This window comes from Mycetomoellerius zeteki, unplaced genomic scaffold (assembly GCF_001594055.1).
Source record: "Mycetomoellerius zeteki isolate Tzet28-1 unplaced genomic scaffold, Tzet1.0 scaffold221, whole genome shotgun sequence".
Lineage (NCBI taxonomy): Eukaryota > Metazoa > Arthropoda > Insecta > Hymenoptera > Formicidae > Mycetomoellerius > Mycetomoellerius zeteki.
In genome coordinates this window covers 1,718,670-1,735,180 of record NW_017257184.1, presented here as the reverse complement: position 1 = coordinate 1,735,180, position 16,511 = coordinate 1,718,670, and the positions used below count along the sequence as shown (strand labels likewise).

General features: G+C 31.7%; 2 protein-coding genes across 10 annotated transcripts in view; both read left to right on the top strand.

Annotated features, from left to right (window-relative positions):
• Positions 1 to 3,044, top strand: part of LOC108723041 (zinc finger protein 706) — a 5,565-nt gene extending 2,521 nt beyond the window's left edge. For 2 of the 9 annotated variants that reach the window (XM_018448507.1, XM_018448503.1), the window contains exons 2-3: positions 2,303 to 2,447; positions 2,522 to 3,044. In XM_018448507.1, coding sequence (XP_018304009.1) covers positions 2,304 to 2,447; positions 2,522 to 2,611 — 234 coding nt within the window. In that variant the 5' untranslated portion in view covers position 2,303 and the 3' untranslated portion in view covers positions 2,612 to 3,044. The other 7 variants (XM_018448505.1, XM_018448504.1, XM_018448506.1 and 4 more) reach the window with 7 other exon arrangements.
• A 2,008-nt stretch (positions 3,045 to 5,052) lies between these two features.
• On the top strand, positions 5,053 to 10,584 carry Gnmt (Glycine N-methyltransferase). Its single transcript, XM_018448338.1, has 5 exons — positions 5,053 to 5,162; positions 7,723 to 8,084; positions 9,553 to 9,688; positions 9,782 to 9,902; positions 10,103 to 10,584. The coding sequence occupies exons 2-5, from the start codon at positions 7,751 to 7,753 to the stop codon at positions 10,385 to 10,387; spliced, it is 876 nt and encodes a 291-aa protein (XP_018303840.1). The 5' UTR covers positions 5,053 to 5,162; positions 7,723 to 7,750; the 3' UTR covers positions 10,388 to 10,584.
• The last annotated feature ends 5,927 nt before the right edge of the window (positions 10,585 to 16,511 follow it).

Genomic DNA, 16,511 nt, shown 5'->3' with positions numbered 1-16,511 from the left:
AAAAAAATTGTAATTTTTCGGCAATATATAGGATATTATAGCTTTACAAATATACATATTTATTTATAGAGCATTTATGTAATAAAATATCATGAATTTAATAATGTATTAGTTAAACATTTATGTTAATAATAGCAAATTTATATCAATTATCGACAATGTCAGCGTTCTTCGATTACCTCCGGGCCTTTTTATACCGCCGAAAATTTGCCCAGGGTTGACGGTCTTTAATAGTATCTCGTCGGTGCCTAAGATTGCTTAAGGCCATCACACGTACAAAAATTTTAGTCGGAATCGTAAGGTCGCAAACAAATCGACCAATCACAATCAAAATTAAGATTTCGCGCTTTTAAACGCTTGACTGTGATTGGCCGATTTGCTTATGGCCTTACGATTACGTCTAAAATTTTTGTACCTGTGATGGCCTTTAGGTTGGCCGCTACAGTTGTGCCTGACAAGTAGACGGCCATTTTGTTGCGGTCGAACATGGCTGAAACCGGATATCCTGCCGCACACACTTTCTGACGCTTAAATCACAGAGGTTAGCAATCTAGTATTAGTATAGCATCTATGTTTTTTATATATGCATATGCACCAGCGAATATCAATCAAAGCTCTTTTCCAAAATTGACTGCCAGTTTCGAAAATCTGTAGTTTACGTTACGTCCCTGGTGAAAATTTTTCTCAGAATTTTTCATATAATTTTTCAGAATTTCTATATAAGTTTATAAGTTTCTCACATTTTTTTTATACGAATTGGAACACTTTTCAGAAAATCTACATCTTTTCTCAGAATTTTTTATATATTATGAAATATCGTAAGATATATATAATATTTCTAAGATTTTTTGTAAGTATAATTTCTGATGAAAATGTTATAAAATCTAAAAAATTACAAAATATTTTTTTAAAAATTATGGGATGAGAAATTTCAAAACATTTCAGAATTCACTTGTATGAAAAATTCTGAGAGAAGATGTAAACTTTCCAAATATTTCTGAGTATTTCTGAAAAATGTTTCAATTCGTATAAAAATCATGAGAAAAAAAATTCACCAGGGATGCACTATAGACATTCCGTACAGGCAATAAATTTTCCGAGAAATTTTTGAACAGCCCACACTAAACGAAAGTTTGCATCGCGTTGCGACTTGAAAGTTTCGAAACAACTTGTCAAATTTTGTCGGTAAAAGAGAAGGGGGGGGGAGGAATAGTTCGAAACTCACAGACGGATCTCTCAGCTTATCGTGGACGTGCACACAGCGACGTTATACACGTTGCTAGTCGCTGCCACGATATTCGCGATACACGCGATTCCTGTTTTGACGACCGCTATTGGCGCTATTTATCCCGCGTCAGCGTACTCGTAATAGCGCGTGAAAAGCGTTCTACTCGTCTCCACCAGCCTTGGCTTTTCCCTCCTAAAGAAAAGCTTTCTCTACGAATCCCTCTCGCCGCGATAATAATCGGTGAGTATCGCCCGCGCTTCCGTCGTCGCGGAAGAAATATCAGAATCGTCGAACGGAAGGCACCCTTAATTGTCGAACACATCTATTCGCCGTCTGCGGATAGGTAAGACGTCAGTTCAGCTGCACTATCTTACACTATCTGCACTTGATGGATATGTGATTGATGAGAGAAATTTCGCGAGAGAGCACAGCTCCCAGATGATACACCACAGATCCTGAGCTTCTCTCATCTTTCTCTCTTACCTTCTCTCTGTCGTCTTAGAAAGTTTTTCTTGTACTTTTTTTTCCAGCGACCGCGAGTGACTTTACACCTTGCTCCGAGTCATTTAGTAGTAATTTTCGCTATTATCGCGACCGGGGAGACACGTGAATGATTTTAACGAGCATAAATTTCGCGGATACTAGTTTTGGCAGCTTTAGGTAGGATACAATATGGTTTTGTTTTTTATTTCGAAAGATGATAGTTACAATTATTAAAGAAAGAGAGAAAGAGAGAGAGAGAGAAGGAGACTCATCCTATTGACAGATGGTGACAACCGTTGAAGAATATTAGTTAAATTTGTTCTAGTAAAGACGTTAAATATTTAGCAAACACAAAGTTATATGTAATGTACCTGTTAGTTGTAATTTTCTACTCAATAATATAACTAATATAACACACATTGTGTCACAACAGGTACGTTAAATAACTTTGTGTTTGCTGTACCGAAGGATATGTTAGACTAATATTCTAAATTCAATCCCATGTTAACAAAAAAAAAAAAAACAAAATTGTGCTGTTATCGTCAATGTTATATCAATGTCTACTTATCTGTGAACTCTTCTTATTTCTAGAATGGCTCGTGGACAACAAAAGATACAGTCTCAAGCCAAAGCGGCAGAAAAAAGCGCAAAACTAAAGAAACAGCAAGGACACAGTGCCAATGATCAAAAAAAGGCAGCACAGAAAGCACTTGTACATGTGTGTACAGTATGTAAGGTCAGAATCTTAGCTATCTGTAAATTTTTGGAAGTTTATTGGCATATATTTGACACAATTCTTTTTATTTACAGGCCCAAATGCCAGATCCTAAGACTTACAAGCAACACTTTGAAAATAAACATCCTAAGACCGAGCTGCCAGATGATTTAAAGAATATATGAGAGTACGAACTGTTATAAAGTGGGGATTGGGTGAGAGCGCAGGAAAAATTTGCTGCATCTGACAAAGTGATATATAGTTCAACATCTTCATCTGATCATTGTATGGTTCCAGAAAATGAATTAAATCTTGTTAGTGTTTTAACTAATCTATTGCACTTGACAGATTGTTGTGCACAATCCAAATATTAAGCATAATTAATGATTTACTTATAGAAATTTTTCATTTTTCACGCACGTCATATAATCAATACTTTTCACATAAACGTTACGTTTGAAGAGATTCTGTGTATATTTCTAAATAAAGTTCATAAATTAACGGCAAAATTTTGAAGCATTTCAACATAAGAAAAAACGCAATACCATCGATTTCCTATTTCTGTTACGAAGGAAGATGATATATAAGGATAATAACGACTAAATAGAATTTTAAGTAATTATATATTAAAAGCATTTTTATTCAAGTTTTTTATGACTCGTTATTTGAAACAGTTACACAAAAAAGTGTTTCCGTATCATAAATTTTACTTCTATACTTAAAATTTCTCCTTTATAAAAAGAATATATTTTCTATCATTGACTTGTTGCATTTAAGTAATAGTTATGTATTTTGAGATATAAGTTTATAAAAACAGTTCTTTAAACAAGAGGTCGAATGATACATAACAATCTTTAACTACATGACTGCCAATTTATACTTGATTGTAATGTATTCTCTTTAAAATAAGAACAATCAATAGATGAAATAGAGATGTTATGTAGCCCTTCCCTTCACGTTTATAAAGATAAATATCTTTATTTTTGTTTATAATTAAGCTTGTCATTTTCATTATACTAAATAATCCACAGACACACGCATTAATTCCTCCTGTTACAGAAAAAGTTAATACATTTTTTATGCTTGTAAAATATGTAGTACTTAAAATACAGTAATAAACTAAGAATAATTGATTCATCCTATTGTTATGTATTTATTGTAATTATAAGAAATGTACGAGTATTCTGTTGGCTTTAATAAAGAATTCATTATATTCTTGGAATATAATATTATTAATATATTTCAAAACGCTGTTTATTTCTTTACGTGCAGACATGTGCCAAACGTTTTTATATTAATTAAACCTCGTTATATTAAGCAAATATAAAAATACACATTCGAATCGATTACGATTATCTTTCGCAGTTTTATTTATTTGCTACAGATTATTGACTTGCAAGTCATCGCTTGCATCATATAAAATGTACTATCCTGATAATGACGTTGTAACATGACGTAATAAATTATTATTGTGACGAAGTACACGAAGTACATTAGTTTCGAATTTTCGACAAGCTATCAGACAACCTGTTTACTCATGCGAACTTCGAACCAAAAAAAAAAAATAATTCGTTTGATAGAAAATAAAAAGATTTTAAACACGTAATCAAGTATAAGAAACAAAATAGAACGTACTGAAATGGATACAGCAATCGCACAGCGAACATATTACACTGACAGAAAAAATTAGAATCAAACTCAGTAAATGAGAATGGATTAAAATGTATTGAAATTTTGTCTATCCGAATGCGTATTTTAAATAGCGAAAACTTTTTTTTTATTCAATTGGATACAATTGGATTGAAAAACTGCATTTTCTATTCAAAATTTTGAATTGAACAGTGCACAGAAAAAAGCTGATATTATTTTTAGATTGAAAGGCATAGACATATGCTTTAGGCAATTCCTATAAATGAATAAAAATGCATACAGGATTGAAGAGGCATAGACATTTGCTTCATGCAATTCCTATAAATGAATAAAAATGCATTCAAAATTGAAAAATATTCATTTTGACATTCGTGAATCCGCGTATTCCTGAAAATCTGAATCCATTTCAATCCATTCTCGTTTACTGGGAAATTATTTATATAGTGAATATTTTCGGCATTACCTCCGATGATGGCACTTTATATTGAGAGCCCATTTTTCTCCCATAATTTTCGAAACTCTTGGAAATTGTTTACAGCAAATTCTGCCATCATAATATAATATTTCACAATTAATTATTTAGTTTATCAGCTGCCACTATTATAACTCATATGCGTCATTGTAGCCAATAAAAATTCGTTGTAAGATATTCGCGAAAAGATAATACAGAGGAATAAGAGCGTTAAATGTTGAACTCTGATTACGAAGAGAGATTCGCGAGTCACGAGTAACTGGCGATATTTAATTGACAGTTGAATACAAAGTAAGGCACTTGCTAATTGCTCGGATAATTGATGACTTGCGTAAGTCGTTCGTTTTTATCAAACGTTACTAAACAGAGTTGTCAGTATCACGTTACTGTTACATTATATTGAGAAATAAGTAGTAGAATATTCAATAGTAGAATCATTGGCTTAACGGTGTACGAATCTGCGCACACTATCGCAGCGGCTTATTATCACGACGTATATAAATGCTGTGATTGCTGTATCACTGCGGCAGTTTTCATTTATATTTAGTGCGGTTTTTGTATTGATATTCAGCATCGAACGCTACAGTTTTTATCTTTGGATCGAGTTGTTGGAGGTATGTTGTTTCATAACAGAAGAAATAATAAGTGCAATAGAGACCGACTTGATGCACACTTTTGAAGGAAAAAATAAATCTTTGGGTTGTTAAATTTAGATTTATATATATATATATATCGATTTCTATTCGTTTTTATATATTGCTGTAGTTTAATCAAATTTAGATCTTAATTTTACGAAGTTGTTAAATAAGTGAGTTTATTGAATCTTTGCTCTTATCTTTGTTCTGTTTTCGTAATAGTGAATCAAAATTTTCTCTACTGAAAAAAATCACATCACACAGTTGAGTGATGAAATCATGCAATTAAAACATGTAAATCATGTGACCTCCTACAGCACAAAGTTGCACAAAAGTTGCAGCAACACTGCTACAACATTGCAGCAACATTGCAGAGATTTTGCAGCGATATTGCTGCAAATTCTGTGCTGTATGGGATGGATTGTTCCAAATCAGGTATGTGATTTTTTAATTTTGAAAAGAGTTATATGATAATATGTTCTTCTTTCTTTTATTTCTATCATTCAATTTTCAAATCTTTAAAATTCGATAACTATACAATCACATGATGGATGAAATTATTTCTAATATGTGATTTTTCAAATTACGTCATTAAAAAAAATTACGTACTGATTTAAAACAATCCGTTACGTGATTCCTAGCAAGCAAGCTGACGTTATTTATCGTCACTTTGATGTCAAAATGACCTCTTGGACGTCAAAATGTCGTCAGCTTGTTTGCTGGGTTTACGTACATGTTTTAATTATATGATTTCATCATGTAACGTTGTGATATGATTTTTTTTCAGTAGGGTTATCTACGAATTATTAAAAAATAAAGAAAAAAGAAAATAAAAATAACAGAGAAAATTAGAAATTTATTTTCTCATTTCTTCAACATTTCTATACCATATGCATTTCTTTTGGACGATTTATCGTTGCTGTGTGTTCCAAAATTCACTGCCAGTGCTGAAAACCCGGGAAAAAATTAAGATTTCATTATATGTGTGGATCAAATTGGATCAAATAAGATCAAATTGTATAGAAATGATTCTCTTTTGAATGGCATAGACGAAATTAAAAAATTTTAAGCGCTTACCATTTTTTATCTCTCTATTATTTTTTTACTCTTTGAGATACAAACGAAATAACAAGTAGTATAAACAGATTCAAACGAAATACAATTGTGGTACGTTAATCATTTTTATATTTTGTAAAGTTGAGCATCATACTTCCCCTTCTTTCTTACAATCAGTTCGGATCTGCGTGTTTTAAACATGATGAAAATATTATATGTATAATATATGTATAGTTATATATACATGTGTATATACATTATACACGTATAGAATATTTTAACTACGCATATATTATTTAATATCGATTATCACGAAGAATATTCCTTTCGCTGTTACTAAGGTCGGATGTGTCGATGACATAGAGTTACATTGTTAACACATTCAATTACACGACCGCTTCCGCGTTTAATCTTGCACCGAAATTATCACCCGCGCTTAATTAGAGCGCATCAACATCCTCAGGAGTAAATAGAAAATGCTAGGAGAGACAATGGAATTACTCCCGGTAGACACGTGGCATTGTGATATGAAGCTAGGGAGAGGTCACCCTCCTCTCATTTGTCCTCAGTATAAACATCGTTAGTACGCTTGACTTATGTCAAGAACCCTTGACTACATTACGTGAGATAACATTAATTTATGTGAAAGTATAATAAAGCCATCTCGATGTTGCAGATAGGAATTTTCATCGAAATGCGCAACTAATCTCTGATTATTTTAAAAAAGCAATTAGCATAGATACATATAATGTAATCAAAAAAAGCTAACGTGAGATAATAAGAAAAATAGTCAACTGAGATTATGTAAGGTACTATAATGGGGTTAAATATATTCGAGATTAAATCTACATGGTCGTGTAGCAAATATACAGGATGTCTCATTTTAAAGAATGCATTAAGATTTCTCGAAAACTATAAGGCACACGACTTCCACGCAAAGCGACTCTCACCCCACTCCTCTCCCCCCTTGTTTAGGGGCGCACGTCTTTTCACGCGAGATGGAGGTAGGATGGACCTCGCTTGGCGTGGAAAATCGTGCGCCCTTTGGCAAGGAGGGGTGGGGAAAGAGAATGGGATGAGAGTCGCTTCGCACAGAAGACGTGCGCCCCCAAGCAGGGGAGGAGGTGGGGCGGGAGTCGCTTCGCGTGAAAGTCGTTCGCCCCTTGGCAGGGGAAGATGGGGTGAAAGTCGCTTCGCATGGAAAGTTGTATGAATTCGTCCACCTCATACCTCTGTCTCTGTCTAAAGTTATCTAACTCTTTATGTAGACCAGAGAAATAATTAACTTTGACTGTTAATAACTTTTTAACGAATAACGAGCGACGGCTAAAACCTATTGGAGGTCACTCAGGATCATGACTTTGACAATATATGTCATTGGGGCTGGGTCCCCTTTTGTTAATATTTACCCTAATTCTTTTCGATATATTTTTGCCTTTTCACATTACAATTACATCTGATAAGATGTGCATTGGTTCCATAGTTCTGTCGTAAGGTCTCATATCCTCGCGATGGTGGATTCCGTATTTCGAACCCGTTCTCTTGGTACGCCAGCCGAAGGTGTCAAGGATCAATACGCAGACGGTAAAGCGGCAAAAGTCTGGGAGGTCTTCATTGGCGATAAGAATCAACGTACACAAAACTATCGGGACTTCCTGGTGGGTCTGCTGCGGCAGAAGGGATGTCGTCGAATATTGGATGTTGCTTGCGGTACCGGCGTTGATTCCGTAATGCTGCTGGAAGAGGGTTTTGAAGTCGTCAGTGTTGATGCGTCTGATAAAATGCTCAAGTATGCGTTAAAATCCAGATGGAATCGTAGAAAGGAGCCTGCCTTCGATAACTGGGGTGAGCAAGTTGGATATTTAATATTAATTCAATAAGACCGAATTTCTTGGCTAAAGAAAATTGGGAAAAATTAAAGGAAGGTAATTAAAGGAAGGAAAAATTAAAGGAAGAAAAAATTAAACGAAACGTACCATATTCTCCGAAATGTGAAGATAATTCAAGCGATAATAATCAAGTTATATTAGGGTAGATCGAGGTGATCAATTGATTCAATATAAGCTTATACAGGACTGTTGTCTATTGCCGCTAAACACAAATTAACAGTACTCAAACAGCACACAATATTTATAAAATATTTACAAAATATTTATAAATATTTATAAGATTTATTTTGAATATTTTGTAAATATTTTTGTGGTTTTAGATTGCACAGTTCATTATAAATATTATGAAATATTTATTGTAAATGCTATGAAAATACTTAATGAGACATTATAATCCAAGTAAAAATACTTATTAGAAATATTTATTTATATTATTGTACATAAAATATTTAGTTTATATTTTAATAATATTTCGAATAAAGCTTTATATAAAATATGTATGAAATATCTACATAACATTAAAAAAAAATAAATGTTAAATATTTACCATAAGTATTCTGTGCTGTCTGGGTACATTACAACATTATGATATACATGCAATCAATGTTATAAATTCTCACTCAGCAATGCAAATACGTAGTATGACACGTGTTATACATATATACCAGATATATTATTGGGGAAACTTAACTGTATTGATGTAAGATTACTATTAGTTTATTCAGCGGATTATTTCCAGAGATTGTTTGCAGAGGAAATAATTAACATGATAAAACAACTCGTTTAAAACAAAAAAATTAACAACTACCTCAAAATTTAAACTGATCTAATTCGTCTTAATATTTCTATAATATAAAATAATATTTTGACATAAGAATTTGCCTTGATGTAAGAATGTGCATTTGAAGAATGTGTTGATGTGATCATTATACGTATCGATAAAAGTTGTTATTGCTAACGTTTGCATATTTTAATTAAATATTACTCTATAATTATATGATTGTTGTGAAATCGAAACCAGATAAAGTAGTTTAAAATACAACAATTGCATATCGCTCAAAAACAGTAACTGTTTATCATTATAACGAATTGCTTTATCAGTAATACAAGTACAGAAAGGATTTTTGTTTATCAGTAAAGGTCAATCTCGATTTTTCGTGTTCTACTTTCTAGCTTTTAATCTCACGATTTCAATGTGATTGAAAACATAAGTAATTTACATATCGATAAAATTGAAACAAGTAATTATATTTAAAGTTATATAATAATTATCAAACATATATTTTAATTAGTTTTAAACTATCGAAAAATACCTTCCCTGAAGTAAAGATTTTATCACCGTTATTATAAAAAAATTCTATAAATATCTGACAAGAAATATACCTTTGCAATTATTATTATCTTGACCTTTTGGATTGTGACAGTGATCGAAGAAGCGAATTGGCTAACTCTATCCAACGATATTAGCCATCTTATTGGAGAAGGTTTTGATGCCGTTATATGTTTGGGAAATAGTTTTGCCCATATGCCTGATACTTTTAATGATCAGAGAGAGCAGAGGTATTACATTCATCATATTAGATTAGATTAAATTAATGCAGAATGTTTTACGAATTTTTATTATTCATAAAATATATATTTTGTTATTTTTAGACAAGCCTTAGTGAATTTCGAACGTTGTGTAAAGCTAGGGGGCTTATTGCTCATCGATCACAGAAATTACGATTATATCATCAAAACCGGCCAAACTCCTCCAAAATGCATATATTATAATGTAAGTGTCATTAAAAATAAGTGTAATTATTCATTATTGTATTAGAGCCATATAGCGATTTAGAAAAATCTTGAGATCGTTTATTTTAATTTGTTAGAATTATTCTAATTTATGTAGCTTGTATCTGAATAATTATAAAATTTTCTCTTGTCATTTGAGAAAACTTTAGACTAAAAATTGTCAATTTTCACTTATCGCAGAGTCAGCATATGACGGATATCAAGACATCAGTGCTCTTTGTCTCTGGGAAACCGAAAATCGTTACTATGGATTACATTGTCACTTTGGATGAGAAGAACGAAGATTCCGAATATATCAGTGAATTTAGATTGTCGTATTATCCTCACAGATTGACAGTTTTTCGCGACATGTTGACCGAAATATTCAGCCACAGGGCGAAACACACTATTTACGGTGATTTTAAACCGCTCAATCAGATTGAAAATCCTGGATTTTACATCCACGTTGTGCAGAAACAACATTAAAATAGAACATAAACAGTCGACGTAACTATACAATATTCGTTTTTAAACAGTGTCAACAATTTTGAGGAACAAACATTCTATTATATTAAACAGAATGATATTCAACTGATATTCAGTAGAATATGTTGAATCAACTGTTTACGTCAAAAAACAAATTGCGTAAAAATCGATTAAAGCAAGCTGTTTTTTTATTACACGTAAAGACTATTTGATTAGAATTACATAGTGAGTTTCTCACAATTGTAAAATTGTTATGAAATCTAACATAAAACTATATTAATTAAGTAATATATTTAAGTAATATATTAAGTAATTTTACAGAAATAAGTTTTATATATATTAATAAGAATATATATTTATAAATTTATAAGAAAATTTAATAAAGAAATTCATTATTTATAAAAAAAAGATGCGAAAAGATACGAATAATGGATTCTTATATGCGTAGAATATATTTTGAAATAAAACACAATGGAAATATAGGTTTTAATGTTTTTATTATAAGTTTGAAAGCAGCTTTTTCATTGAGTATTCTAGCCAGGCTTCGTTTCGATGCTACAATTTGATTTCTCAAGGATATTTTTCGAGCGATCATTGACGATGATTTGCTGGATAATATTTTGGACGTATTTTTATGTTTTCGTATTTGTTCTTTGTCATATTTCTCACACAGTTAACACTTCGAACGCGCGAATTTGGGGACAATAGGAAGACTAAACGTTTGCTGAACGCAAATCAACTATCCTATGCAACTTTCGCTCTTGTACGTAACTGATCGCAAACGAAACGGTACTATTTCTATACATTAATCGAATCATTCAAATAAATCATTCTCTTGCAGCGTGTCATTATTGCTGATGTCATCGTACTTTCCACTCAGGAATTGACATTGAAATACCTGAGATATACGTATTATCTGTCACGTCATCAATCGTCAATGATCGTTTCAACTTCAAATTATGAGAGGCGGAGAAAATGCTCTCTTATTATCGTAAATTTTTACTTAAATCCACCAATCAGATCGCTCTCTGTTGGGCCTTGCAAAGCTTTACAAGAGTCCCATTGTTACGTAAAGAGTAGCCACGCTATCGTAGAAATCGAATCCCAAGAGATTATTATCGTTTAGTAGGCAATTTTGCATAGGAAAGAAATGAAGACGAGAGAAAAAGAGAGAGTCATAGGGGGCACAAAAATCAAATTCGATTCTGTTTCATTCCGTTCGATTTCTTCGATGTATACATACTTTTTGCATTGTATCGTGAAAACAGAGGGTGTTTCTCGTTGGAAAAATGGCTGAAGGGAATAATAATTTACAAGGCCAAGGATTTGTGTTACGAGTGCAACGAGCTGCCCATATAGAAAAATGGACGAAGTGTTATAGCAAAAATCTTTCCCCCCCTTCTATTAATATATGTATATATGTACGTATATATGTATTTATATATTTATAGTTTTTCTGTTTTCAATCAATTTTTTTTTTCATGAAATTCGTACAATACCTATCACGGCTTCTTCGACGGTCGTTGCGAACACTCTCGTCGTCATTGTTGTATCGAATTTCCTTACATTTAAGGCTCTCGAGATCGCACGCGACGATTATGACATGCTACGTAGCGTGTCATGGCTGTATACGTAATAACATAATAGTAATATACATAAATTACACCATTTTAAAGTTTATTTTAATCAACGTCGCATGGGTTGAAAAAAAATTAAGATTTGAATCGCCGCTTTTTTATAATTCTGATTAAAATTAATTTATACTGAAATATGAGTATCGCTGATACCAACTCGATAATGAAATTCGATACATTTTATTCTAACGGGGCTTTTCGCTTGTTCTAAAATATAAAGTTTAATACAATAATGTATATATAATATAGGAATAACTTTGTTTTTGATGATCAAGGACAGCAAAGCTTTCGCAGCAACTTTCGAACGCGGATTTGTACATGCCGTGTAATAACTCGTTGTAACGAGTCGCAAGAATTGACTTCTTGAAACTTTGTTTCGAGAGCGAATAAGCATGTAAAGTCAGAGACGACAACTCATATTACGACATTGTCGTTCGAATGGCGATTGTTCGTATTATTGCAAAGTAGCTGATGTAAAAAAATCATAAAATCGTATTGCATTCATATTTTCTTGTTTACGTCCCATAACGACCTGCCCAGCTGCACAATTTGAATCACGAAATATATTTTCATTAAAAACATGACCGTCTTTAAATATATTCAAATATTCTAAACGGATTTTCTGTATGATTCCCCAAATTAAAAAATAAAAAAAAAAGAAAAATTCATCGCACAGCCTCGATAAAGTTTTTACAAAGATTTTCGCAATAGGTAAAAATTATTAACGCAACCAAACGATGACAGTGAAATGCTAAAAGCGATTTGGGCAGATCGCGAACGGAGAGAGCTATTTCTTTTTACACGCGGGCACGTTTATTCTTAAGCTCGTTTTTGCTTTCCTCTCATGACTTTTTCTATAAAACTGCGCAATATTTTACGAGCAATTCTTCGTCTAATATTATATTCTTTCTCTGAGAAATATAGATTATTACACTACTGTATTTTCTACATTTAGTATTTGCCTAAAACTGCAATATCACATATATATGTGTTATTAAAGATTTAGCAGATTTCAATTAGCTTTGAAGAAAGAGAAGATAATATAAATTTTGGTAACAATCGAATTCATGTTAAGAAGTCAATCGATGATTAATGCTATTCATAATATTTCCATATTTTATAAGCGATTGTATTATATTTGTTTTCGATAATGAAACTCTGAATTCGGTAATGAAAGAAATGTTATGTTAATTTTTTCAATTAATATTCTTTATTTAAATGCCGCAAATTCCTTTTTTCTTTTAAGTTTCATCGTATTATAACTTTTGTCATATATTCGGTTGTATTATATAATAGTTTTCAAAACTAACAGAAATCGTCTTCTTTGATTTGTCGAAAGTGATACTCCTTTGTTGAAGTTGGTGCGTAAATATCACGGAATAATTGGATAACTAACTTTCGCGTTTGTTTATGTATTAATCGAAATTCTATACATCATTTTTCTTATCTCGCTGTCACTTTATCACATTGATCTTAAAAGAAATACTGCTGCTATTTAGAGTTCATTGGATTGTAATATTTTATCGTATCTCATTAAGTAACAAATAGAAACTGTGATCCTCAAATAAAACTGGCATTACGGTCGGTGAACAATTTTTAAGCAATGAAGCGCGGAATAATCGGTATATAATTATATTTCGATTCACATCGCGTGCGTTTCCATATTATGTAAATGTTTTACGTTTTTCATTATTGTGCAGGAAAGGTAGTTGTAATTAACAAATTGGATTTTCATCTTTTTAGTTTCTTCCATTGTTGACAAAAATGAGTGGAAATTGCAAAGGTCGAGCATTTTAGCGTATAACGGCCCGCGCGATATGATTAGTGCATGAAAAATTTCAGCGTACCGCATTTCAATATAATCGATGAGCGACAGACTTAATCGTTTAATTGGCTTAACTACTACAATTTCAACAGTGTTAAATCTTTTTCTTTGCGTATAAGTATATAAACTATGATAGAGCCAGCTACATCGTTTCTGTCTCTAAATCTATTTAACAAAGTTCTCGATTTTTCGATAATTTTTCTTTTCATAACATGAAATTATATATTCTCTATTTATATATATATATATTCTTTGTATCTTATTATATTTATATATGTATATAAATATGTACATGCGCAAATATATGTGTATGTGTATTTTACGTGTGTGCACGTATACTTTCGCTTTGATCAAATGTTTTTGGTAATGAGAATTGTGCCTTTGCTCTTCACGGCTCTTGATTGAATATAGAAAAATACTAATTTCGTACAATTGCATAACTACAAAAAGATGAAATCAAAGAGATAATTAAAAGTAAAAAATAGCACGCTATTGAAACAATTTAATTGTTTCTTCTCTTTTTCACAAATAGCAATGGCAAGTAATTTAAAATCGTATATAATTATACGATAATTTAGGCTGAATCTAATAAATATTTGCAAAAGATTGATTGTCAGCTTGTTTTATTAGCAAAGACGCCATTCTCGTCTACAGCAGTAGCAGCAGCAGCTTACTTCCCCGTCTGTATGGTCAATGATTATGCAAATATATATACATGTCATATTACAAGATATATACATCTAATATTGCTGTTTTGGCTTCGTATGTATATCATACGAATTTGTGAACGTAGCGCCATCCCTGCGTAACAATACTATCTGTACGAGTAACTTCTCTTGACGAATTAACATCTTCATCAACTTGAAGAGCAAATTTTCAAGTTAAATCACACTTTTTCATTGCTTTATAATCATTCGTCATGTGAAATGCAATATGATTAAATTATCAAATAAATAATTAAGTAAAAAAGCAACATAAAATGTTATAAAAAATATTTTCGTAATTTATGATTTCAATATAATATATATTGTAATAAATAACAATGATAAAATTTTTAATTAAAAAATATAACAAAAATAATTAGACTTTACGTGAAATTGATTCAAAACTTTTAAATTACGGTTTCAATCGAAACTGCTTAAGTTATACTTGCAATATGCAACAGATTGTGTCGACGGTTCCATCTTGGATAGAACGATCACATTTGCAATTCCATTGACTATTTGTCGAGTACGATGAGATCTTTCGAGTATTTAGCTCTTACTTTCGCTCTTCTGCTCTATAATTATTCAGCATTGTTCGATAGCATTATTCAATGCATTTAAAGTCAAAAAGATAAATGTACATTTGAAATAAAGATTTGTAAACATTTTTCAACCAAGATAAAAATTCCTCTATCTGTCGGGTAGTGCCCAAACCACATATTTTTAAATTGTTGATCAATTTCCCTCCAAAGGAAATTAAATCGACACAATAAAGCCTTCGAGTTTAGATTCAGGTACCTTTACTCTATTGCAATACATATTCTGTCTATCTATAGAAAAATATATTTAAACACCATACATGTACTCTCAATTTAACCAGTTGTCTTTTTCAAATAACTGAACTTAATAGTGCAGAATCTTAAACGTGCAGAATCAGTAAAAAATGAGGACGCAATATAAATATATTTGAGACAGCAAACTACTAAAAATACCTAATTTATTTAAATTTATATTATAAAGAAAAAAAATTATTTATAAATGCTTCTATTATTCAGAAAAGATCAGAAATTTTTATATTTTTATTAATTATTCGAGCCCTCAAAAAATTATTTACCTGTTTAGATCTTTTAGCCTTCCACAAGTACCGTAAATGTAGGTGACTTGAGACAGCAAGTACTTTTGTTAAATTCAATCGTGGTATCTATCTATGAGTTTCTAAAAAAAATTTAAATTTTAAATTTTCTTTAATGACTCATGGGTGGATATCACGATTGAATTTAACAAAAGTACATGCTGTCCTAAGTTACTTGCATTGTACCAAGTCACCTACATTTGCGGTATCATACATTTTAGTATCATGGAATCTACGATATTAAAATTTTATTTTTTTATTACTACTTTACTATTTAATAAAAAAGCCGTGAAATATTTTTGAAAGAGGAATAATTTTAATTATTCCATTTTACATGTAAGACTTTAATTATTTTATTGTACTATATTAACTTTTACTTTATATTTCTGTAACATATTCTCAATGTCCTCGATCCTACAACACTTTATGTCTTTATGATATTTATTGAAGATTAATATACTTGGTCGGTTCCGACTATACAACCTTGACAATCTGGTTAGACACCATCATTACAAGTTATATCACGAATCACATGCTTGGCTTAATAATTACAAAATGCTACGCTGCCTCATTAAGAGAGATAATGGCTTGGTGTCGATGTGACCGTTCTTGTGGCCGGAAAGAGGCTTAGAAATGTAGCCATGAAACTCTACTGTGAAATTCACTATACGATGCACGTGAATCTATATCTACCTACGTGTATATATGTGTATGTGTATACAAGGGTGAATATACTCCCGCAGAGAGTTTCGATGTGTCTTGAAGAAGCCGTCGCTAGCGAGTAATTCGTACTTCAGATGCATCTCGTTTCCTCAGTAATCATACCGCT

Bases quoted from the DNA above. Each gene is read 5' to 3' on its own strand.
- Gnmt (XM_018448338.1), top strand. From the start codon at position 7,751: ATGGTGGATTCCGTATTTCGAACCCGTTCTCTTGGTACGCCAGCCGAA. The intron at 8,085-9,552 runs GTGAGCAAGTTG...GGATTGTGACAG, and splicing joins GCCTGCCTTCGATAACTGGG to TGATCGAAGAAGCGAATTGG. The intron at 9,903-10,102 runs GTAAGTGTCATT...CACTTATCGCAG, and splicing joins CAAAATGCATATATTATAAT to AGTCAGCATATGACGGATAT.